Source organism: Neolamprologus brichardi, chromosome 3 (assembly GCF_056152115.1).
Source record: "Neolamprologus brichardi isolate AB-2024 chromosome 3, ASM5615211v1, whole genome shotgun sequence".
Taxonomy (NCBI): Eukaryota; Metazoa; Chordata; class Actinopteri; order Cichliformes; family Cichlidae; genus Neolamprologus; species Neolamprologus brichardi.
Genome location: NC_142106.1, coordinates 11,708,278 through 11,734,894, shown reverse-complemented (window position 1 = coordinate 11,734,894; position 26,617 = coordinate 11,708,278). Strand labels below are relative to the sequence as shown.

At 39.0% G+C, this 26,617-nt stretch overlaps 2 protein-coding genes across 3 annotated transcripts in view; both read left to right on the top strand.

Moving 5' to 3' along the window:
* LOC148103498 (Fc receptor-like B) overlaps window positions 1-9,885 on the top strand; it is a 48,540-nt gene extending 38,655 nt beyond the window's left edge. The window contains exons 1-5 of one of the 2 annotated variants that reach the window (XM_087838807.1): window positions 7,789-7,887; window positions 8,819-8,854; window positions 9,008-9,268; window positions 9,348-9,593; window positions 9,680-9,885. In XM_087838807.1, coding sequence (XP_087694933.1) covers window positions 7,857-7,887; window positions 8,819-8,854; window positions 9,008-9,268; window positions 9,348-9,593; window positions 9,680-9,885 — 780 coding nt within the window. In that variant the 5' untranslated portion in view covers window positions 7,789-7,856. Of the gene's footprint in view, window positions 1-7,788; window positions 7,888-8,818; window positions 8,855-9,007; window positions 9,269-9,347; window positions 9,594-9,679 lie in introns of those variants that run through there. The other variant, XM_087838806.1, reaches the window with a different exon arrangement.
* An 11,484-nt stretch (window positions 9,886-21,369) lies between these two features.
* Window positions 21,370-25,316, top strand: LOC102778204 (uncharacterized). The gene is made up of 3 exons (XM_087838848.1): window positions 21,370-21,442; window positions 24,540-24,878; window positions 25,117-25,316. The coding sequence occupies exons 1-3, from the start codon at window positions 21,370-21,372 to the stop codon at window positions 25,314-25,316; spliced, it is 612 nt and encodes a 203-aa protein (XP_087694974.1).
* The last annotated feature ends 1,301 nt before the right edge of the window (window positions 25,317-26,617 follow it).

The window sequence follows — 26,617 nt, the reverse complement described above, 5'->3', positions numbered from 1 at the left end:
AACAGAAGATGTCACTTATGGACAAATCATCATCAAAAAGAAGGAAAAAAGTTCAAATATGAGAGGTAAAGCTGCTTTTCTTCCAAAATGCCCTTTCTTTATAGACATGATCCTTTGTTTACATCTGCCATACCATAATTTATTTATATAGCACTTTAAAAACAATACAAGGCCAACAAAACTGATGTACAGCAGATATATAAGAAGTACAATAGGAACAATAAACACAAAAAATAACAATACAGTAACAGTATCAGTTACCCATTGGTTCAAAAGCCAGTGAATAAAAATGTTTTTAACCTAGATTTAAAGACCACCACTGAAGTAGATTGCCTGAAGTGAAGAGGAAGATCTATAGGCTATAGTTTAAAATGCTCACTCTTCATTTAGATTAAGGAACTGACAGCAACAGCTGCTCAGCTGACTGGAGTGAGGCCAGCCCCTATTAAAAGAGAGTTGCATTAATTCAAGCATGAGGTTATAAAAGCATGGATGATAGTTTCGCGACTGGAAAGGTTTAACCTTTTACAGACGTCTGAGGTGACAGAATGAAGATTTCACCACCCCATTTAGGCTACATCTACACTAATCCTGATACATTTGGAAATGGATATTAAAACTGATATTAATCTTTAACAGGGCTGTCAAAATTCAGAGCAAACAAAACAACTGCTGTATAATGCCCTCCTATATCTCAGTTTAATCGGTCACATGACTGCATCATATGACAAAAATGACCCATTGTTTACGAAAGCCTGTGGTCACACTGTCCACACTGTGACGTGAAAATAGTGTTTTCAAATGTATCCACTTGGAGAGCGTTTTCAAAAAGCTTCAATTTCCTTGACCGAAAAGGCTGTCTCAGTGTGGATGGAGGGCTGAAAAAAACAAAAAACAAACCCCCCCCCCAAAAAAACAAAAAAACGTTCTTATCAGTCTTTACTACAATCTTCCACAGAGATGTGCAGCTTGTCATTTTCATCGCCTTTCACAATTCCTACATTCTCTTCAGTGTACTAACATCTGGGTTAGTAGGTCTATTAATTATATTTACTATGTAAGTAGCATGAGGCTGATGGGAATACTATGATATCTATTGGTAATTAGAGTTCATTGGTTGCTTTTAAAAAGTCATCAGAATTTGAGAAATTATAGAATAAAACAGAAGAAGAATATTAGCCCTTGATGGTTATTGTACATGTACAGTAAAATTATTGGTGTGCCACAAAAACTGTGCAGGAATAAAATATAAGAATTAGGACAGCAGAAATAAATAATAAACAGGACAAATATACACAATTAAGAGAAAAATATACCAAAACAAGAGAAAGGTACACAACAGAAAAGGAAGATGGCCCCAACTGACCACATGCTCAGTGAATACCTCAGGCAGCAGTAACCCAAGAAACATGGAAGGACAGGCCCCTGCACGGTATGTACCACCGGCAGATAGAGGAGGTGGCTGCCATCCAGAAATCCTACCAGTGGCTGGACAAAGCTGGACTGAAAGACAGCACAGAGGCACTAATCATGGCAGCACAAGAACAAGCTCTGACCACAAGATCCATAGAAGCTGGGGTCTATCACACCAGGCAAGACCCCAGGTGCAGGCTGTGTAAAGATGCCACTGGAACAATCCAGCACATGACAGCAGGGTGCAAGATGCTAGCAGGCAAGGCATACATGGAACGCCATAACCAAGTGGCCGGCATAGTATACAGAAACATCTGTGCTGAGTATAACCTGGAAGTCCCGAGGTCAAAATGGGAGACACCCCCAAGGGTGATAGAGAATGACCGAGCTAAGATCCTGTGGGACTTCCAGATACAGACGGACAAAATGGTGGTGGCTAACCAACCGGACATATCGATGTAGCGGTTCCGAATGACAGCAACATCAGGGAGAAGGAACACGAGAAGCTCGTGAAATACCAAGGGCTCAGAGAAGAGCTCGAGAAGATATGGAGGGTGAAGGTGACGGTGGTCTCCGTTGTAATCGGAGCACTAGGTGCAGTGACTCCCAAGCTAGGCGAGTGGCTCCAGCAGATCAACATCAGAGATCTCTGCCCAGAAGAGCGCAGTCCTAGAAACAGCTAAGACTCTCAAGCTCCCAGGTCTCTGGTAGAGGACCTAAACTTGATGGATAGACCACAGAGGCGAGCGGGAAATTCTTAAAAAAAAAAGTATACACACATATTTGTGTGATTGATTGTACTTTTTCAAAATTCTGTATTGAGTGCTTACGCCAGAATGATGCCGACTGATCAAACTGATTACAGCATGTCATCATGATCATGAAGGATCATGTTCATCAATTCAACCAGTGATTTTCTATGAGGAATAAAATATCTCAGACTGGTTTAAATTTGGCAGATCTACAGGTCTGTGGACGACATTAGGCCATAACTAATTGTGTAGTCTCAGCCTCAAGTCCACCTCACCTCGACACAATTTTAGGTGTGTTGTAATTTTTGACGATTGCCATAACTGAGTGTTAAATCTCAAAGCATTGTTGATTGGGATTTAGCAAACAAGTTGTAAACAGAAATAATTAGTTGGGATTAGATGTCTAAGCAAACAAAATAATCATACTTAACCTACTTTAATACAATGAATTATTTTGACTTCTTTCTGCACGTGAAACCCCCAAAGCAACTTCCTGTTGTTGATACCAGTTAAATGTAGACTGTGGGTGATGAGACCTCTTACCACAGTGTGTCCTGGTTTGGCTAACAGAAGTGTTCATGTTGTGAGAACAACATGCGTTGTGCTCTGTGGTGAAGCGTCTCAGTCTGCATTAGAAGAAGATGGCAGCTTTGTGGTCGTCTGCCTCCCATTTTCACAGAAACACCCACCAGCTCTTTCAGGTCAAAAGTTTTTCAGCAGAGGTGGTAAGAAGTGGAAAAAAACTGAAAACCCACAGCTGTGTATAAAGATTACTGTTTAATATCTGATTAAACCAAAATAAAAATTGTCCTGCCAGAGCTATAGTGTAACAATAAAACAATACTCCCAAAAAGCTGATTCTGGTTATCTGGACGTAGTGTTTTAAGTGGGAGAAATGTTTCTTCACTCATCCAAGTGACTTCTTCAGTCTCAGCTTCTGTCTCAGAGGTGTTACGACCCCCTCTGTTAGGGGACAGGGAGGAGTAACATACATAAGCCCTGACACAGGAAACTAAGTGAAATAAAGGTTTTATTGCAAAATTCAAACAGAAGACCGACAGGGACACGTTCTGCCGACCACTGGGCAAATAATCAGCACACAATTAACTAACACTCCCGTGAGTGAAAAACTAAAGCTAACCTCACAAGCAGTAACACCACAAAAATCTACTCCAGCTAAGTTCAACCATAGACAGAGTTTAGCAAAGCAAAGTTCAAACAGAGAGAGGCAAGAGAAAAACTACATGTTCAGTCCTAAGCAGCAGCCCACAGAGTGAAGGATCTCCAGCCTTCTGTAGCCACAGGTGAGCACAATCAGCCACTCAATGCTACATGTAGGACCACAGGATCCCCAGGCAGCCAACCATCTATGTGGGTTGACACACTTCAATCTGCATACAGGAGGGCTGGCACGGGTCTCCAGCTAGCCAATTGTCAGTGAGTCCTGGCACTCTCAGATTTGCTTGAAGAGAAAAAGGCTTTCTCACTTTCTCCGAGGCCAAGAGCTGTAGCAGCATGTTTCCCCAATCTTATAAACAGTACATTTGCACAATGACTGAAGCCTGCCAACCAGAGATGGGCAGTAATGCGTTACTGTAATCCGATTACTTTTTTCGAGTAAAGTTAGGGATTACTATTTGCAAAAACGGTAATTAGATTACTGTTACTTTCCCGTAGGAACGCTGCATTACTGCGTTACTAAAACCGTGATTTTTTTTGCGAGAATGTCTCATGACAATGACGTAAGCGAGTGCGACATTCGTGACAACAGCTGTGTGCAGATCAACAATGGATCATATATCGAGTGCGGAGAGAGTATGAGCGTGCAGCGTTTAAAGCGTGGAAGTACTGACCTTACTTTGAGTTTGATTCCATAAAAAGTGACAAAAACATTAGTGTCCGTTGTGCGTGGGAACAAAACTTCTTTTTACAGTGAAAAAAAAACCCTAAACAAGCACCGAGTGCGCTACGACGTAATGGGAAACTCACAGAGAAACACGCGGATTCTTCCACTGACCGCTGCACACCTGCACCAGGGTAAACCTCCGCCTATCACACTCCTGCTTTACAGGTGAAAATAGAGCAACAGGACCGCTAGTCTTTGACTTTATTTATTTTCTGCTGTGTTTTACTTGCATGGATTATGCAGAAAAAGTAGAATTGGGCAGAAAGATCTATCGCTTTATCACCTATCCAGGTTGTAAATCGTGTTTTTAAAAAGCAAGTAAGTAACTAAGTAATTAATTACTTTTGAAAATAAGTAACAGGATTACTTTTTTAGGGAAGTAATCAGTAATTAGTTACTGATTACGTTTTTCAAGTAACTTGACCAATACTGTTGCAAACTGAATGAACAATGGGAGGTCACTTCCTGAATTTTATCAGTGTGTTATGAAGCAGTTAAAGTGTGGAAACTATGCAAGCTATATAACTCTCTAAACTCTGGTCTGAACTGGGACTCTCTATGATGTAGAGAGGTGGAGACTGAAGGTCCTGATTGAACTACAAAGCTTGTAATCATGTTTCCTGTTGTTTGAACTGTGTGTGTTTTTGTTCAGACTTTAAACCAGAGCCAGACGTCGTCTACTCTTCACTGAAGTAGTCCACCAGTCCAACCACTGACTGGTCCCCCCAGCACCTCAGACCAGAGGTGGTCATCCACAGAGAAGGAGCTTGAAGGATAGACCGACGTGGCGTATATATATATATATATATATAGTATACAGTAGTAGTAGTATTTTTTTTTCCAATTCCCCTAGTGTCATGCGTTTAAAAACACACATCCTATTTGAAAATGAGTTTAAAATTTTAACTTAAAATAAACAATGATAAAAGACATTAATGCACTTAATCTATTGCCACAGTAACAATGCCATTATTTGTAGTGTCTGGTTTCTATCAGCTGAATAAATTTTTGTTCTCATTTATTTTCCTTGTGTGGTTCTGTGGGTTTCACCACGTTGTTAGATGGAAAATGTAGCTTCTTTCGGTTTGGTTGTGGCTAACCGATACACGCCTCATTTCACTGCAGAAAACAAAGAATAGGCATTAAACCAGAACTACAGCAGTAAATGTAACCTGCCAAGAAGAGTGTCAGTACTGAGTGTGTGTGAAGAGGTTTAATGCCTTTTTCTCTTTAGTCACCTGGAGCTAAATGATAAGGGAAAAACTCTGGATGCAGATAATATCTTTCTTTTTTTTTCTTTCTTAATTTTAGGCAGAGCAAAAGAAACAGCTTCTTAAACATGAATCATTGCATCTTTCCATTTTATATATATAGTGAAGACCACAACCATGTAGATACAATACTTGGATTAGATTTACCTATTGTCAGTCATCTTAAGTCTGTATTGCCTTTGGTTATTAGACTGAGAAGCCTATCCAAATACTGCTTTTTGCCATGGGGCGAGACAAGTGGCAAAGGTTTGCATGAACTTGGGAGCGAGGACATGAGATGTCCAAAGAATATCTCATAATGTTGTGGATTGCATCTAAGTGTATCATTGAAGTCAACTCTCCGTGGTCCTGATATTATATATTTATGATATGCAAAAGGTAAACAAGAGCGTGGGGGGCACTGGTACAAATGTGGTTTAAGTTGATGATAACTGTTTTAGCTGTACCCAGCAGTATTTCAAAGGTGAAAGAAACCCCCCTTTAAAGGTATGTGGTTTTATGAAAGAAACAACCAGGAAGACCTGTTGTTTTATTATTGATATACGCAATAATTCTGTTTACAGTGGTTTTGTTTATTTTAATTCAATTCATAAAAAAGTAACTTGTTTTCAGTTTGTTTTCTCTCAAACACCGAATGAGGGACAAGTTTTGTGTAGGACACAGTTGTGATGATATTTTATAGTCCAGGGAGCGCTTTTAAAGACCTTCTATGACTCTGTGCTGGTATCTGTCATTTTTTACAATGTTGTATGTTGGAGCAGCAGTTTATCGGCAGCTGAGAGGAAGAGGTTGGATAAACTCATCAGGAAGGCCAGCTCTGTTCTGGGATGCACCCTGGACCCAGTGCAGGTGGTGGGAGACAGAAGGACTCTGGTCAAAATAGCATCTCTGATGGACAGAGTCTCCCACCCCATGCATGTAGATGTTGCTGAACTGCAGAGCTCCTTCAGTGACAGACTGCTGCATCCTCGATGCATGAAGGAGCGTTTCCGCAGGTCCTTCCTCCCTGCAGCTGTCAGACTGTACAATCAGAACTGCTCCCAACAAACACAGATGTTTACATCTGCGCTGTAACTTGCACTATTTCATCAACCGATTCACACTACAACCTAGGTTTGTCTCTTGTCTGTATTTTATTGTATTTAATTTTAATAACTGTACAGTACTCTGTTTTTGGTAACCATTGTCCTTGATTTAAATATGTAAAAAAATTGTATGTTTCTGTCACAGACCCGGTTCCTGGGACTCGGGGTCCGTGAGCAGTGTGGACCTTTATTATAATAATAATAATAATAATAATAATAATTATTATTATTATTATTATTATTATTATTATTATTGTATTGGATGTGTGTTTGCTGCACTGTGCTCTTGTGTTCCATGCTGGTGTGTGTACGTGTGCGTCTGCGGGTGTGGCTGGAGGATTAAGGACAGCCACCTGCAGGCCTGATGGGTGTGGCCCTACCAGCTGCTGGTCACGCCTAGGTTCTCACACACCTGCTTCTGATCAGGCTCGTCGGGGGAGCTACTTAAAAGAGCGATGGAGCTTCCTCCGGCGCAGGATTGTTGAGTGTTTAAAGTGCTGTTAAATGTATGCCTGCTGAAGTGGGTGCTGTAACGACAGCGTCTGTTGATTTTTTACAACATAACATAGACATGGCGGTCTTTGTGCATGCTCAATCATCCAGATAAGTAGATCCCAAAAGCTGGATTCTGTCCAACATATTTGTTTTTAATATGAGTTTAGAATAGTTTGACAAAGAAAACCCAACAGGTGTTTCAGAAGACATTTTCACCTCACGTACTTGTGCAAACATCAAAGAGCATCAAACTCAGTTGTGTTGAATCACTTTGATGATCTGTTTGTATCCATGTTAGTGTTTTAAGTCCAACATCTCCCTCTAGTGGCCATATATAAACCATGTGTGAGGATGGTGTTAATGTAAAATGTGAATCATAGTGTTCCAGTCAGTCATCAGTGTGTCTCTGCACAGCTGTAATTAAAATGTGTTCAGAGGGCCTCAGTGTCTGAATGGTTCCAGTTCAGCTCCATAACAGCAGCGTCCCTGGTTTGATTCCTGAGTTTCAGCTCATATCTGCCTCTCTCACTGAGGGGGGCGTCCACTACATGGACATGGATTTGTTCATCAACCAAACTACAGATCACTGAGAGCAGAGGACATTTGGGTTTTCTAATCATCTTTTTGAATGGAGGAGTGTGTAGTAGACTGTATTCAAATAGTGGTTACTTTTATTTTGCTTGTTATTCACAATACACTAACACAATAGATGCACTCATGTTATAGTCATTTTGTTCGTATGTCAGTTTTGCGTAACATTAAAGTGTTTAAAAAAGGGACTTAGTATTCTATCACTCATATCTTTAAAGAAAGAGAAAAAAACAGCCCCAGCTCTCTTTAAACCAATAGAAAGCTGGTGCTCAGAGGAAGAGGGCGGGCTTTACTTGGTGTCAGTGAGAGAAATGAAAAAAAGCTCAAATGAGTGAGAAGGACGATGAAGGAAACATCTGTGCTGTGTCTGCTCTGTAAGTAGAATCTCTGTGTTTGTTTGAATTCTTGTACTTTGACTGTCTGCTCTCCTGATAACTGATGATGGAGGAGAAGACATGAAAAACAAATCAGGCTGAATTCAAGTTCAAAACACCACGAGGACCAACTGCAGGTCTGAACTGACTCTTTATCTTTGCTCAGGAGTCGAGGAAACACAGCAGGCAGTGAAAAGATCAAATCATTCACTCATTATATCGACACAGCTGCACAGTCGACACATGACTTCACTGGGTTATTTAAATGCAGTGGATATTTCATATATATTTACAGAAAGTCAATACACATATTAATAATAGCCGGTTTTTTATAAAATTTCAAACTGAGTAAGAATGGAATGGAAATGTAATGAGCCCAGTGTGTTTTGATTCATGTTTTGATGGCTGCTGGCAGCCAAAGCTCAAATCATCTAAGTCAGCGTTCTTGAAATAACAATGTGTTCACATTGACCTCCAAAGTCTCCAGATCTCAGTCAATATACTTTTGAGATTTGTTGGAACATATTTGTAGCAGCTATGTGATGCTATCAAGACAAAATGGACCAAAATTTCTGAGCGATGTTTCCATCACTTTGTTGGAAATAATTAAGTCAGTTTTAAAACAAAGGTGTGCCCAAGCCAGTAGCAAGGCATAACTAATAAAATGGCTTTGTGAGTGAATATTTAATAGTACAGGTGGTACCATTTAGAAACCATTGCTCATTTTGTCTTGCCAGTAAACTGGCCATAGGTGTGAATGCAAGAGGTGTCTTTTTCTCTTTGAGTCTTGTCATGTATTTTTTAGAAACTTTATCCACTTTCTAAACTTTTGTTGTCCCAATCTTACTGAAACATGGGGGTTTGTCAGCTGTTTGTGTGGATTTCTTCTTTATGTTCACCTCAAATCAACCTGAGTGTCATTTCTCTTTAGTTCTGATCTCACTGCTGAGCTGCACAACAAACCAAGGTCAGTAAACGTCTTCTGTCACAGTTTAAACCTGATTAATGCTCACTGATATGACCTGATTGGGTTCATGTTTCATATAGAAAACTGATGAAATTAAACAGCTCTCTGGAAAACGTTTAAAAGATCATTGATTTTCCATTTTAACCCTCACAGCTCGTCTGACTGTGAGTCCCAGCAGCTCTCAGATCTTTAAAGGAGACTTTGTGTCTCTGAGCTGTGAGGAGGACGACAGCTCTGCTGGATGGACTCTGAGGAGAAACACAAGCAAACAACAGAGGACTCAGTGTGGAGATATGTGGGGAAAACCAGCTGGTTCTTCGTGTAACAACAATGTTTTCCCTCATGACAGTGGAGTTTACTGGTGTGAGTCCAGAGAGGGTCCCATCAGTAACATGGTTAACCTGACAGTCACTGGTAAGCTGAGTGTGTGGAGTTAGTGTTGATGAAGCTGTGTGTAAATGGATGAAATGCTGTAGTTTGTCTCTGTGTTGAGGTGGATCAGTGATCCTGCAGAGTCCTGTCCTCCCTGTGATGGAGGGAGATGACGTCACTCTGCTCTGTAAAACAAAGACCACTCCCTCCAACCTCCCAGCTGCTTTCTATAAAGATGGCTCCCTCATCAGGAAGCAGCCTACAGGTCACATGACCATCCAGCATGTTTCCAGGTCTGATGAAGGCCTCTACAAGTGTGACATCAGCGGTCATGGAGAGTCTCCATCCAGCTGGATCACTGTCACAGGTGACACACTCACCTGTCTGTGTTTCTGCAGCTTTCAACATTCACAATGTGACGACAACTTAATGACTGTGTTTGCTTTATTTTAGAGAAACACACCACCACACCTCCACCTACATCACCACCTCCACCTGGTTCCACCTCCATCACTCTTCCTCCATCACTCTCTCCTCCTGTTCTCTCTGTGTTGTCATGTGTTGGATCAGCCTGTGTTGTGGTTCTACTGGTGTTACTGGTTCTGCTGGTGAGGCGATGTGTTCACAGGAAACCTGAAGGTGAGACTCAGACTTCCTGATATTTCACATCTGAGTTTGTTTCGTAGAATAAAGTTCACATTCATATCACTGTAACACCTTTCTTAAATATTCATTTTGGATCATTTCAGCAGACCAAGAAGAAACTGGAGAAGATGACATCATCACTCATGTCATATATACCATTATCAAAAAGTTAAACCATCAACAACAGCCAATCAGAGAACCTTCATGGCAGTTTTAACTTCCTTTTTAAGAGATTTTGGCAGATGTTTTAAAATGACTGCATACAGATCAGCTCAGGCCTGTGACTAAGATGGCTGCTGAGTATGTGACTTGAATTTAGTATGAAGGCAGAATTAGATTTAGGTCTGAGGACTTACTGACTTTAAGCATGTGAAGGATGATCAGAAGTGTAAAAATTTTTGTAAAAGTGAAAACAAAAGATTTTCCTGATCTGATCCAAATCTGAAATCATAATATTTGAGTTTATATCGTTCTTATGTGTCTTCACTTTGTTTCAAAGCTGTCTAACTCTGTACTTACTGAGTGTTGTTCACTGTGAGCTGGACTGTGTGTTTGTGGTCTGTGGTTAACTGAAGCTAACAGCTCTGCAGTCGTCCAGCATCCTGTTTCTGATAGAAAGAAAACACTTCAGCTGCAGCTGTTTCAACACAGAGCTGTTCATTTTAAACACAGGAAGGAACATGTAGATTTGGAAAAGCATTTCTCTACACTGACCCTTTTACATTTCATTCACTCTTTTTCTCTTTTTATATTTCGTCAGCATTTAAAATCTCATTTATATCAGTATCTGTACCATAATTCTGACTCTCACTTCTACAGTTTTAATATTTTGATAGTGAACGACATCCTCCATGCTGACCAGATCTCAGTTATGATTTTAGTTTGACTGTAGTCTAAAAGGTCTTCTCACTGCAGTGAGTCCTGGCTTGGCTAATGACAGTGTTTGTGTAGTGGAAACATGTTTGCTTTGTGCTTTGTGGTTAAATGTGTCTGTCTGCATTAAAAGAGGATGGCAGCTTTGTGGTTGTCCACCCTCCTTTTTCACAGAAGCACCCACTCAGCTTATTGTGGTCACTTGGATTCTCAGCAAAGGTGTTAAAAAGAGAAAAAATAAACAAACTAATTTTGTACAAAGGTGCTGATTTTGTAAAGAATTGTCCATTAAACTTCCCAGGGGGCTCAGGACTGTGATGACTCTTAATTTGAAATCCTGCCTCAGTGCCCCTTCTTCAAAAGGAGACTCACCATCCTTTGGTTGCAGCCAGAGAGGAGCTGTTTGACTTCTTTTTACTTCAGAGGCCTCAGTCCTGTCAATGGACGAGTCATCTCCTTGTTCCCAGACTCAGCTTTCACTACAGGAATTATGTGATTTTGATTGGGAATAACAACAGGTGAAGGGGCCATCACCTCAAAGATGGAGTCTTATCAAGCATCGCAGGCACGTAGACCTCTGGAGGACAATGATTGTTTAAAAGAAAATACTAAAACAAGTCAGTTGTAGAAAGGAGTAAGAAACGCCATAAGCAATAAATGATTGTCTTTTTAATGTCATTTACTGCAGACAATGAACAGATTGTTTCAGCTCTTCTTGTTCCAGGTTTGAATTTTTGGAAGAGAAGTAATTGCATGTTGTTGGTTCTTTACATTACAATATAAAGTACTTTGAGTCAATTGTTATTGTGATTTGAAGCTATATCAATAACATTTAATTTAATTATAATGTGATTAGGTTTGGGTCAGTTTTTGAGTATTTTTCTCAAATTCTGAACAAGAGAAACAAAATTTAAAAGATGTCATGTTTCAATTTATTTCTGTTATAAATTTTTTGTGTGGGTGTGACATATTGCTGAAAATATTATATAATAAGATTAGACAACATAAATTTAAAGACTTTTCTTAATCTTTTTAGTGTTCCCGAGATCAGGATGAGCTGCAAAATGTTGCAGAGGAAATGGGTGTCTGAAATAGTTTCACTTCACAGGGTTGTGCAGCACCCTCTGGTGGATAAACATCTGGGCTATTAATATTTTGTCCCCAGATATCAAATATCAAATATCAAAATTAATATTTTGATATTTGTTATTATGCAAATATCCCACACAGATCAATTATAAGCTGTTTTCTTCGGCATATCTTATATTTCTTGAGTGAAATTCTCCAGAGGTGATTCATAAACAGCTGATTACTGATTTCACACCAACAATATTGGCTGTGTGCATGAGAAAATACAGCAGCTTCCTGATGAACAACTTTTCATTGTAAAGGTATAGTTGCTTGATCAGCTGTCCTTACCCGAGGCCTGAGGCCTTAGAAACTGCCAGGTAAATACTCACAGGTCTTACCCACAATATATCCATGTGGGAGGCTATGACGTAGTGCCCTTCACTCCAATTCTGGAAATCCCAGAAATGTACAAGATCAATAAGAACTCAAAAGGAATTAGATTGGATTGTGGAAAACAACACTAGAGGCCAACTTCAAGCACAAGAGAGTCCAAGTCACCATGAATTGTGGAATTTACAGAAGAGATGTCCCCACTGCTGTTTTAACAAGACTGTGTGGCAGGGTGTAGTTTGCAGCTCAGCTACAGGGGAGGGGTGGAGCAGTGGGGTAAAGGTGTGGTGTCAGGGGAGGCTGACCCACACAGCTGTTCTCCATCACCTGGTCATGCCTTTGCTATTTCAGTAGAATGCCAGGACCTTACGAGAGAGCATTGTGTGCTGCGCAGTATGAGTCGGCTGAAAAGCTGCTCAAGCAAATAACCGAAGACACTGAAAATAAAACACTCACTAACCTGCAACACCGTGGCTGTCACTCACTTTACAGACTGGCTAAAGGATATGGAGCAAACGTTAGCCAGCTCTCACATAGATGACATCAATCACTGATTCACTGATCCACAGCATGAGGATCTACAGTTGGATAGTCCAGCACAGCATGGTGTTTCAGCAAAACTGTGCGTAACAAAGTTGAAGAAATGGGTTCTAATAAGAAATTATTTGTAAAGGAATTGTCTAGTTTTTGAATAGTTATTTTAATCGTTTTAATTGTATTGCTACATGCAAGAAGTTACATGAACTCATTTGTTTTGTTTTATATTTTCACTTCCTGCTGGTTCTTGTAGCAGCTTTTATTTTGAAGATCTACAGGAAGTTGCGCTTGCGCATCAGCATCTCAATTAGCGCAGCTAGTTAAAACAGTTCCAGCAACGTATTAGCTACCACCAAAATAGTGAGGTGAATGTTAGGTAGCGCAGCAAGTTGTCGGTAAGTCAGCTAATAACTTACCATCTGTGATAAATGCTAGCAGGAAGAGCGTCTACGTGTTGGAGACATGCTAGCTTTCTAAATGGGTTGCATATGTTGAAATTGCATTTGATCTATAAATTATTATTTTAATGTCACATTTTCCAAATCAACAAGGGAAGTTTCTCATGTGCATTAATTACCTAATCATTATATTATGACTATTTAATCCTTTAATTTGGTAGTATTTAATCGATTTATCTTAAGTAGACAAGTGTTAATATTATATAAATAATTATAACAAAAGTCGGATATAATTTCATAACTTGTTGTGCCCACTTTAAATGGTAAAACGCTTTCGCTTGTATAGCCAAAGGAAACCTTGTAAGTTGTAACAGTCATGTTTTAATTTGTCTATTGTCTTTTGTTGTGTGAAGATCCTTGGTGTATTCGGTCAGCTAAAGTAGTTATAACATCAGTGACATATTAATGTTTAACAGGACAATACCACATATTTTTCACATATGTAGAATAATTGTAGTGTGTAGTTGTTGTTAATTGCTCAATTTACAATACAAGTTTCCAAATGTATCTTAACTTTGTGTATCAGGATTTTTTTAAAACAACTTACACATGAATTGTAATAAGAACAGAATAAGCCTATAGACTGTGATCAAGTTTTAACGTGTGTTTGAGCAGTGAACATATGCTGAAGGGGTGGGCGACTCCAGGTTTCAAGGGCCGGTGTCCTGCAGATTTTAGATCTCACCCTGGGTCACCACACCTGAATCAAATGAGTACTTCATTACATTAGTTCATTACCAGGCCTCTGGAGAACTTCAAGACATGTTGAGGAGCTAATTTATCCATTTAAATCAGCTGTGATGGATCAAGGACACATCTAAAACCTGCAGGACACCGGCCCTCGAGGCCTGAAGTTCCCTACCCCTGTCCTAGGACCTGGCATCTACATATGTGGACATTAGATTTTGGGTTGTATAGACCAAAATGCTAAATTTTGCTCTACAAGGGCCTGATATCCACTTACGAGGACATTATACTGCCACTGTTCTTTTGAAATTTTATAGCTAATGTCCTCATATGTGGATCTCATTTTTCTCAGAAAAAAGAAATCACAAAATTCTTTCTTTTTAAATTGATCAGGTCCTGATCAGCCCAAATTGCAAAGTGAAATTAAAAATGCATGCCATGAAAGAGTTCAGGTCTTAGGAGGTTAATAAAGTTTAAGTTTATAAAAAATACAATATTTGTCTGTGAAACAGGATGATAAAAGATATAATAATAAAATATTGGATATACACCCATTTAGCGCTGGACACAATTCACAGAACAGCTTGACCTACAAAACAAATGACACTTATTTACAGTGTTGGGACTAACGCGTTATTAAGTAACACGTTACAGTAACTACGTTATTATTGTGGTAACGAGCACGGTAACTAGTTATTATGACAAAATCAGGAATGCGTTAGTCGTTACCGGGATTTAGATAGGGTCGTTACTCGTTACTTCGTGTGGTGGCTATTGCGGAGCTTCCACCACAGATTCTGTAACATTGGCAAGTGGTGGAGGCAGCAGGTGGATGAGGGAAAGGGATCGCAGAAGGAAAAGAGACCCGAGGCGGCCGCCGGTCCAAGTGTGAACTGAACTTCAGGTAAGAAGTTATGACCTGCAGTCTATCTGGGTCAGATATAAACCAAGTTTAGGTGGAGTTTATTTTCGTTGTGCTGACTTTTTCCATACTGCGTACTAGCTAGCATGACGGAGTTTCTATACAGCTGGGTGGGTGCTATGAAGTTAATGATGTTGAACTTTATTTTGTTCATAAGTTATTAGAGTTGCCAACCGTCCCGTCTGGTATTCAGAGAAAATATTGCGTGTTTCTTATTGAGGTGAAAAGGAACAGTTTGTCCCGTAATTCATCTACAATGAAAAAGACTCAAAGCTGGAGTTATTCTGTCTTTACGTTGCACAGCTGCCTCTTCTTCTTTCATTCTCCCCCTCCCTCTCCCGTTTCTACTTCAATCATGAAAACTGATCACTGATCAGCTAATCGGCTCTCTTGTTTGTTTATCGCCCACTTTGCGCCAGAAATAGGAAACCAGCCGATGTCGCGTTAAACAACAGCAGCACGTTTAAGCTTGATCAGCTGTTGTTAGAATTTATTTAATATTAATTTCTAGTATCAGCTGATGTTTGCTGGAGCCACAGCTGCAAAAAAGCTGCTGGTCATGATATTGGTTTGGTTATCTGGTGAGAGGGAAACATGAAGATGAAACCAGGAGATGTCCTTACTGAATCATCAGAGCTGAGCAGGTGATGGAGAAACAGGTTTACCTTTTAGGTGACATGAATGAGTTGAAGGGAAGTTATGAACTGTTTCTGAGAGACAGATAACACCAGGATCCTTTTTTAGGTAGCTGACAGCTGGTAACTGTGCAGGGGCGGATCTAGCAAAGTTTTGCCAGGGGGGCCAGGTAGGGCATTAACAGGGAGAGGGGGGCACAAAGAAATACTTTTCTTTCTTATTCTCATTTAAAATGTTTAGCTTTTAAAAAATAATTATCTGAATCTTACAACAAACGATTGATGCATATATACCATCAAAACAGTGAACATCACTGTCACAACAGCGTTTGTTTTCATTCAAAGGCTTTATGATTTTTCCTATAATGGTGGGCCAGTCTCTAGTCAAAATGCCCGGGCCGATTTTTTGTCCCAGTCCAGCTCTGTATGCAGCTCATCTGCAGTCTGGTGTTACCTACATCTTCCTATTCAGGAGGCAGAATTTCTGAGTTACAGTACAGTAAGTTGAGTACAATCAAAGCATCACGACTGCAGTTTTTGTGTTGGATGTAAAAGGCGCACATGATGCTGTGACGTAGGCTAGAATCATGGCGGCGGTCAATGACGGTCCAGGCGTGGGATTTCTCTCGTGGAAATATGCACATTATCTTTTCCTTTCTATTGGTAGGTGGCACAGTGCACTTGTGGCAAGTAAGCAAGCTAGAAGACTGGCAAAGTTATGGAAGCAACACATTAACAAGAGAATTCTGAGTAAAACCAAAGTTACTTTCCCTAGTAACTAGTTACTTTGAAAGTAACGAGTAACTTGAAGTAACTGAGTTACTTTTGATAGAAGTAACTAGTAATGTAACTAAGTTACTATTTTAAAGTAACTTACCCAACACTGCTTATTTATAAAAAGTTGGTCTAATAACAAAAAAAAATGTGAAGTAATAATTCAGCAGCTTTGCTCTGCTGCTAGCAAAGACAGATTTAACTGTTTTAATAATAAGAGCGTCTACAGCAGCTCATATTCATGAGTGAAAATCACAAGAAAATCACATCAGAAATCAAAAATATCATTAGGGTGAAAACTTATTATTTATTTTTGAGTCATGTCAGTTTGTTGGTTGTGGTTTTCTATCATCCATCAGGGGGAGCTGCAGCTCCCTCATCATCCTCAGCACTTTACTATGAATTCACCATTGTTTGGCCTTTATGTCCAGAGGCTGATTCAAAGTGTTTACTGACTGTTTTAACTGTAAACAGTTTATTTCCTAGTGTTGATTCACTGCAAGAACAGAGGAACAAAGTCACCTGTTGACCTTGTATTTCTTGGTCACATGTTGCTCCTCTTTTCTATCATCTATACTGGGTATAGAAGATGATATGTAGGGAGGTCAATGATTTTGTCCTTTGCAAGTTCTTGAAGGCTACTGATAACCTTCTTTTTGTAGTTGCTTAACTCTGCTTTGTCTGCATCCACTTAGTCTTTTAGTCCTTGATGAACGTACTTTTACAGAAGCCCGTATGATGATATGCACTGACACACCCAGAGTCCAGCTGTACCAACAAAAAACAAACACTGCCAGCTGAACCAGTCTGACCAGGATATGCAAAACTGTGGCTTTTATGAAATGTGACACTCTTTATGTGACTCACTTCACCACAACCACAAACTGTTTTTAGAGATTTCTTCAGATCTTTATAGAAGAAATGTCAACATTCAGAATACTTGGAAACAGAGTTTAAATACGTTGGTCAATCCTGAAAACCTCATGTGGCTATATCCTGAACTTGAATTTATTTTGAGTGTCTTCATAGTTTTATTTTTGAAATACACCAATTTTTATATACTGCAGGAAAAACAAAAATAAATATTATACTGCAAATTTGCAAAAAAGCAGCATATGCATCAAAATAAACTATTTCCAGCAGTGCAATATGAGTCCTAAGCATCCCAGAAACGACACAGAAAGTCATAAAGTCAGACATAACTTTTAAAAACACCAGTATAGGCTCATGAGGCCCTGATGGTAAAAAATACATTTCCGCGAAAATGACGTCACTTCCGGTTTCGGGCAGGTCATGGCGGACATGCGATAGTTCGCGCTGACGTCTTATCCAATGTAGGAAGTGTTATGAACAGCTGATCGGATCGGCAAAGTGTGTTTCTGGAATATTATGTTTTTGTTGCTGCAAGTGCTTTTTATGCAGTTTTTGCAAAGCTATACGTGGAAGGAAACTGTGACCGAGGACAAGCTGATGGCATAAGATGTAAGTACAACTACTCCGGTTTCATATGCAAAAAAAATTATTGCGCTAGCTCACGTGGTTGCAGAGCTACGGGATTTAAAAATAGTTAAGCAAAACAGAGCGTGCCCGCTCCGACCGGTTTTAAAGGGTTAAGTTAACATCAGTGCATTCTGAAGTGGTCAGGTGGGAGGTGCTGTCACAGATTTTCTGTCTGTGAGAACTTATTTACACAAACTTTGTACAGATGAAAGTAACAACACTCTTACATTCATCATATTGTTAAATGTAAGAGAAAGTCGTTACTTTTGACTGTGCCTTGTCACATGACGACCCCACAGCAGTTAGTGTCCCTTATTTTGATTTACAGAGTTTTACACCCGGTGCCCTTCCTGACAGTCCAACAGTAATTTGTGTTTCCAGATGGAATCGAACCTGCAACCTTTACGATAATCAGTACACTCTGGAGGTACAACAGTATATTTTAGAATAATTCCTTTGACATTTTCTGTAATGTGTGTGTTTAATATTAACTGGTTTTCTTTTATTTGTCTTCTTTTCTTAGTGTCTATATTTGTCGGATACAAAAACACCTTTGACTTTTAATATTATCATTTTGTCATAAGACCCTTCATTCATCATTTATCTCGACTCTACACACACAAGACACTCTATACAGATTCTACACATCCACCTGTCCCAGAGAAACAAATTTACTTCCTGTTGCTGTCACCTCTCTGCTACTTTCATTATGTTTGTGGTATTTGCTTGTCAAATAGACGGCTCAGATCCAGTCAGCTGAGTCAGTCCGGGAATATGGTTGCCACGGTGATGCTATGAAGTCAAACTGGTCTAAGGTGTGTCGTATTAAACAGCTGACAAGGAAATACGGGTTAGATTGTTCACTGGGGCTGTTTAGTGCAGCCAGAGACCAAATCACTATCGTCAAAGTTTGTTTCCTTTCTTTTTTCTATTTGCTCTCAGTGGATAATTTTTCCATCCTGATGATCAGAAGAGAGTTTGAGGGTTTCAGAGATCCTTCAGAAAAACAGTAAGTGTTTAAAATGACGTCTTTCAGTCTTTTAGATAATCTGACAGGTTGATGAAGTCTGTGAGCTTCAGTGGATTAACAGATTGTTCATGTTAATCCATCTGAACCAGGATTAAAGCTTCACTTTACTGGTTACAGATGAATGTCATGTGGAGTTAGTGTGAAGCATCTGATTTACTGTTGGCTGGTTTCATCTGTGAAAACACATCATATGAAATGAATTCAATGTGTTTTTTTCATCTAAAGAACCAAAACCTGCCAGACTTTATCTGACAGAATCTAAATAAGACGAAAATTACCTCAATCATAAAGATGATCTTTGGAGCTCTGGACTCTGTCATGATTGCTAGTTTAGCTTAGCTTAGTTTAGGGTTTTGAGTTGCCTCGTAATTTTGTCTTTCAGTGTTTTCTGTTTGGTTTCTTGCTGTTCCTTTTCTGTAAGTTTTTTTTAAATTATTATCTTGATTTACAATTTTATTTTCTTTATTGTTTTGAGTGAGTTCTATTTTAGTTTATTTTCTATTTTGAGTGTTTCTTCCTTTATGATTCTTGTAGGACTGAGTTTTACTTTTTCTACACGTGAAACGGGTTTCAGTTTAATTGAAACCTGTTTTTTATTTTGTGTGTCTTTAATTTCTGATATGATTTATCAGGAGTCTCTTCTTTGTTTTATTTATTTATGTCCATTTCTGAAGCATTTGTGTCACAATTTTGTCATTGAAGTGCTTCAATGGAACGTTTGTGTTCATTAGTGCACTCAAGTGTACTGAGGTTGCATCCTTTGGATTTCTGTAGGCTTTACCAGTCCATAGGATTCAAACAGTACAATTATGAGAAAGTTCTCTTTGGTCTGCATTTCTGTCATTCCTGCTCATGCTGCAGAAGTCACTGAAGTTATTGTTGTAGTACTTCAGTATTTAGCTAGCTCTACTGGAGACTAACTTTAACTGACAGATTTCACACTATAGCTGGGATAGCGGCACTGATAAGAACTGCAGTGGGGAGAATAAATGGATGGACAGAAGTGACAGAAAATTTCAAACTAAATGTTTGAAATATGTCAGGAAATATCAGAAGAAGCAAACTGTTTCTGTGCAGTTTGGCACACTAAGGTTGGTCGATATGTGATTTTCTCAAATGACATTTGTCAGTCCAATAAATGACGATAGGCAATATATTTGTGTAGGTAACTTTTTGATGGGCGGAGCAAAGTAATCATGCACGGACTGATTTGCATGTTTAGAATTTATGCGCATCTTTTAAGGGACTATTTTACCTTCTTTTCTTATTTGTTTCAGTATTAGTACACTTTTTGGATTATTCATTTATTTATTTATTTGAGATGTGCCAAATTGCACAAAAGACTTAAAGTTACATCTGAGATCTTTTTTTAATGTTCGCTAGGAAAGACATTTTGATTTTTAATGTACTTTTTGTGTAATTTTGTTTTTTTGGTCAAGTATGTACGACAGTTTTAGTGGAAAATAACCAGTTTCTCTTTGTTTCCCTCCCCACCATTGTGTTTTTTGTTTGTTTTTGTTTTTTTTTAATTTAAATAAAATGTTTTTGTTTTTTCTGAACATAAGCTACTGCCTTTCTTTCTGTTCTAAGTTTGAGTAAATGAATCGCTGCATTTGGACGCACTCTGAGGAGGGTGCTTTTAAAACAACGCTATTATTTTTTTCCACTGACTGCTTCTTTTAGCTTTAACAAACATTATTAGCAAACTTACTCATTAGCAAATAAATAAACAAATCGCTCTTTTAAAAACAATCGGTGAAATGCTCAGCCTATTGTCGATAGTCGATAAATCCGTCTAATTGCCCCACCTTGGCACACAATCTGTCTCTCAGGGAGAGAAACACAGTAAAAAACGTGTAAAGAAAAATAGACAGAACAGGATAGGAGAGGAAGACGGAGATTATTTTTAAAAGTAAGGACTGCTAATCAAGTGCAATTTGATAAACTAGCACTATCTTACTTAAGTTTACTTTCTCAACAATTTCATACCTAATCTTGCATTTCTTTCTTTCTTACTAGTTAATAACAGATGGCTTAATATCTTTGGATGGAACAATCTATCAGACTAATGACTCACTGAAAATGATCTTCTCTCATCTTTCATCTTTGCGTGAATTTCCAACATCTATGAATGATCAAATTTCTTTGTTACTGCCATCAAGAAGTTACTCCGCAGTTTGACAGCATCACATTAGTAATTAAAAACCCAATGATTTAAACCACTTGAGCCCAAATCAGCCTAATATAACCACTAAAAATAATACGAACCAGATAAAATGTATCTCAGGTCCACTTTTGATTCATGACCCAAAGACGCTAGTCTCCTGAACGATAGGTGTCACCAGTCAGATAACAACTTGGCATCAGTGCTTTTATTCAAATAGAAAAAGTCGTGACAGGAAGCTAATAATTCAGTTTTTATTTTTTTGTTTCTTTTAATTTCTGGAGAGCTTCTCAAGGTCTTTCAGCATCTCCATGGCTATAATATTTTACTGACAAAATATATAATTGAAAATTGGCCTTAAAACTGAAATGATTGTATACTCCCACGGATGTGCGTCATCATGTGGCGTCCGCTAGGGTTTGACAAGAAGCGTCAGCTAGCTAGCTAGGCTACGGAAATGTCGCACCGAACATTTACTTCGTTCTGCTTGATTTTCCTGTTTGTTGACCTCTTCATGTTTGTCTCGACAGGTAAGATTTAACTATGAGAAACCAAATTCATTGTCACTTTGAAATAAAAAGTGAGATGGAGTATGAATCATTTTATGTAACCCGGTAACGAGTTACAGTACGGCATTCAGCTTTCAGATTCCACCTGGAAAAATCCCCAATAATCCTGAATTCACCATCCAAGATGGCAGCAGTGCCTGTAAACATTAGCAAAAGTTTAAAATTAAAAACCTTGTTACGGTTATTTAACCTCAGAGGTCTGATGGAGGTCATACTGCGACGTCTCTCCTGAGCTAACTTCCTTCCAGCACAATTGGTCAGAAAAGAAAGGAAAACACTATTTATGTTGCTTGTAGCTAAGTAGAGTCCATAGATGTGGATGGACACCGAAGACCTGTTACATGCTGGAGGCCCACCGATTTGTTATTCTGCTGATTATCCATCTGTGACTAGCCATATAGCACAATGCTAACACAATACCACAAAACTGAACATAAATGATATGTTTGATACAAGTTTTAGTTTTTATACTGTTTGTGTGCACTGCTGCCATGTTGGACTGTAAAGTCGAGGTTGGAGAACTTTCTCAGACTTTGTGAATTTAAAGTACAAAATAAGGCTGTTCTATTTGAAAGTAATTTTGACTAAGAAGCAGGAATTTCTGACTTCCCATTTCAGATGGAAGAGGCTACTGATCCGTACTGCTACTATTTTATATTTGCGAGTTGTTAAATACAGTGCAAAGGGTCTCCTGTGCTGCAGAGTTCAGCATACCAAGGGTATCTTTTAAATATTATATTTTAGTTTACCTCTGAACTAGGATTCTAATGCGTGACCAATTTGGTCGCACATGTCTAAAGTCTCAAATCGCCGCAACTCTGAAAGTCTCCGTGTGGTCAACACCAAACACACATTTTGCCCATATCGTGGTCTAAACTAATAAGACATAGTCAGGACCGGGACCTCCTTGATTGGCTGTGGTCCAGATATTCCTGTCGGCCTACGTTTATGTACGTTTGAAAGTGCAGACAGGTAGCAGGGGTGGGTTTCAATATTCAATTTTCCGATTTAAATGGATTTTAGCTTGAATATCGATTCATTAAATCCTGAATCGATTTTTAAATATAAATGAATTTTGCCAGAAAGAGCTCACAAACCATTTTAGCAACCACCATATAATTAAAACAGCAAATGAGATTTTTTTTTGCAAATCCTGGTGCACGTACAGCAGCACCAGGTCGCAAACCACGAGACGGAGTTTCTATGCCAAAAATTTCAATTTTTATACTTTATTTTCTCTTGCATAAAGTTAAGAGCATGTATAGTGAGAAGACAACACTACTGTATTTGCCACAGGCTATTTAACCCTTTAAGACCATAGAACCAAAGTGTTCTCTGCCAAAGCACTTTAAGCACAATCACTTTTTCAGTAACGTATCTTTCTTGTAGAACTGTGCTCCAAATAAAGAACTTTGTGTTGACAAGATTGTTAGTTAATCATTTACAAATCAATATCGTCTGTTTGGACAGCAATTTCCACCCAAAAAAGTGAAATGTAAAACTGCGGTGTTAAGCGATGCGGTTGAAAAAAATTGGGTGCACCTAACTTTTGTGCTGGTGCGCATTTAAGAAAAGAAGAAAAAAAGCGCACCAGTGCAACCATGGCAAAAGTTGCCCTGCTCTGATTAGAGGCAGCTGTTGCAGCAAAGCAGTGGCATCTGGAGGTGCCACTCTAATACTGCTTTTATGCTTCAGTGCAGTAATATGAAGGCAGACGGACGGCTCATCTATCTGCACAGTGTTTGATGTTGATGGAGGCAGTGTATGTGGTACAACCGGTCTGTGGGCAAATCTTCCTTGTGCTGTTTGTTGATCTTCAGCCAATTGGAGAGAAGAGTGAAGTTATAACACACAAAGAGCTAAAGTCAAAGCCATTGTTACAACAATGAGTGTTCACTGCAGCCACTCTGTGCTTTCCATGCTGTTTTTTTTATATCTCTAATTTTTTGCACTTCACCTGTTCCTGATGAACTCTAATGTAGTCCCACAGGTCATTCTGATCCACTGACATGCAGTTGGGATTTTGAAGAACTACACAGGAGCATGTTTCCATCCTTATCCATTTTCTCTCCAAACAGACACATGTACGTTTGTGGGACCCGAAGTTACACTTAGAACTAAGTTTCACTCAGCAGCAGCAACCAGCTGCCACAGCCACAGTCTGAGCTGCTCTTCCTGCATTTCTAGCTCTGCCTGTTCCTATGGCAGAATCTGTGTGGCAGTCACTTTGAAGCCTCTTTGGGCTGCTTTTACCTTTGTTGGAGCCCAAACAAGAAAGATGTGGTGGGACTGTAGCTTAAAGTTTCTTCTTCACCAGTAAACTGAGATCTCAGACCATGTTATGGAGTAATGCAGTAATGTAATTTAACTACAACTGTAACTAATTACAGTTTTCAGCAAGTAATAAAAAATGCAAAAAAGAAGATGTAAAAAATAACTATTTTAATAATATCCCCAATGCTTCTGTGAAGGTGACACAAGGCTGGGTGGAGTCTGTGTGCACCTAACATGTTGGTGTGATCAGATCTCACAGTGACAAAGAAGTGTAATGTGTGTGTCAGTGTGATGTGTTGTAGTTTCAGGAGTCAGTATACCACCAAGCGCGGATCTACAGAGGTGGTATGGAGTGGCATGTGGCACCCTATAAGGATTTCTTGCCACACCTAGCACCATTGTAGTTTTGTAGATGACAAAAAAAGCATTGGCTACATTTTAAGTCATATTACACAATGTAAAAGCTGCATATGTGTAAAGAGATTACTTTGATTTTGCCAGCTCATTTGATTTCCATGCCACCCTAAGAAGCTTCCTGGTTAAGAAGATTTCATTACATACAGCCCTGTGTACAGATACAAAGCTTTTTGTTCAGTGTATACAAACAGCTGTAGCTCCATAAAGGCAGCATGCAGAGACTCACAGTGTCTTATAATGAGAGGCTGCTTTCTCTCACACATTATGTTCACTTATTATCAGTGTGTGTGTTACTCCTCACGCTGTTGAAGTGAACAGTTGTACTTTGACCTTTAGCCTCTCTGCTCTGTGTTGTTTCTTCTTACAGACCAGAAAACCATCACAGCTGAGTCTGGACAGAAGAACGTCACTCTGACATGTCGAGCTCCAAACAACAACATCATAAGTGTAGAGTGGAGCAGAGATGACCTGGGAGATGAATATGTGCTTTTGTACCGGAATAATAAGATGGATCCAGAAAACCAGCATCCATCTTTTGAGAACCGGGTGAATCTGCAGGACACAAAGATGAAGGACGGAGACGTGTCTTTGATTCTGAACAATGTGACGATTAATGATACTGGAACATACAAGTGTGGTGTCATCCAAGAAGAGAGAGGAGGTTTGAAGCTCATCAACACCACCTATGTTCATGTTGTTCCTCCAGGTGAGTGAGTAGAGTTGAGTGTGTGTGTGATCAGAGGTGAAGCTGCTTCCTGGTTGTTGATGTTTGTTTCTAAAGATGTTGTTGATGAGACTTTGTAGAAAGCAGCTGGTCTGAGTGATGTGATCAGAGTGCAGTAGATAATGTCTGACAGCAGTTTGAAGAGGAAATGGATTCTGTTCTGTTCTTCACTCATCACCTACCTGACAGCTGACACCTCACACCTGTTTCTCACCTGCAGGTCACACAGGAGGAAACACAGAGGATGGAGGGAAGGAGGATGGATATGTTGGACTGAAAGTTGGTCTGCCAGTTGTTGTTGTTGTTGTTGTTGTTGCTGTTGTTGTTTTAGTTTTATGGTCTGTGAAATGCAGAAACCATACAAAAGGACAAAGTCCATCTCCGTATTCAGATCAGCATCTCTGCGAACAGACCTCTTAACAGCTGAAAGTGTGAAAGGGTGCCAGGCTGATGTTCCTACTTCTCAGCGTCATTATTGATCTCAGAGGAGTGGAATGATCTCATCATCCAACAGACAGACGTCAGACATGCAGAATTTAGTTTGATTTGTAAATTTCTCTGAATATCATCAGACCTGTTCAGACTATATTGGTGTGTCTCTGTGCAAACACCACAATGTTTGCTCATCTTCAGTGTTGAATGGAGAAAATGTGCTTTAAATCAACTCATTTATTCAGTGTACTGCATGATATGGTATCCGAAAGTGTATTTGTTGTAGCCTCAGGTTGGTCACTCATTTCATTTCAACAGTTTACATTCTTTAAAAATATCTGTTACATTTCTGCCTTAACCTCCTAAGAAGCTCTTTCATGGCTTGCATTTTTAATTTCTCTTTGATAATTGGGCATATTGGGACCTGATGAATGTAAAAACAAATAATTGCCAGATTTATTTTTTTTTAATTTTTTTTAACCTGATTTTTGTTTCTGAAAGAAATGAGATCCACATTCGTTTTACATTTCGATAGAGCAGTGGCAGTATAATGTCCTTGTGCTTGTAGAGCATTTTGTATTTTGGTCTAGACAACCCAAAATGTGGTGTCCACATATGTGGATGCCAGGTTCTAGGAGGTTTATGTACGTGGAACAGCCAAGACTTCAGATTTTAGACAAGAAAAAGAAATAATGAAATAAGATTTTTGAAAAGGCAAAAATTATTTCAGTGGTACTCTACACAAAATAATCTGTTTTATTTCATGCAAAATGTACCTGTTATAATGAACAGCTTTGGTTATAGTTTGTTTCCTATCAGGTTCAGCAGATGTTTGTTAGATCAAACTTGTTCTGTGAGGTTTGAACCAGCTGTTACAGTATAATTACTGACCAACTGAAAGCACAAACACTGTAGGTGTTGATCAGTGAGTGCAGATAAATTATTGTGGATTATAGACAATCATTAATCTCATCAGGAGCTATTTATTGGATTGAATGACTGAATGCTATTACAGTGATATTAAACCAAAGACATCCATTTATCTATGTAGCTGCAGAGTCGGATGTTCCTCCATCTGACCTGTAAAGCTTTGTTTCACTTTTCCTTCCATGAAGGACTTTTCAGTCTGTTTGTTACTTCAGTTTGAATAAGTAAACTCTGTTCATATAATGAATATGTTTATTATTGAAGTTTTACATGCATTGCTGCCTGTTTATTTTCTTTCTTTGTTCATTTGTTTTCTTTTTGTTTCTGTATAAAACTAAATATGTGTTTAACTGCTTTGAAGA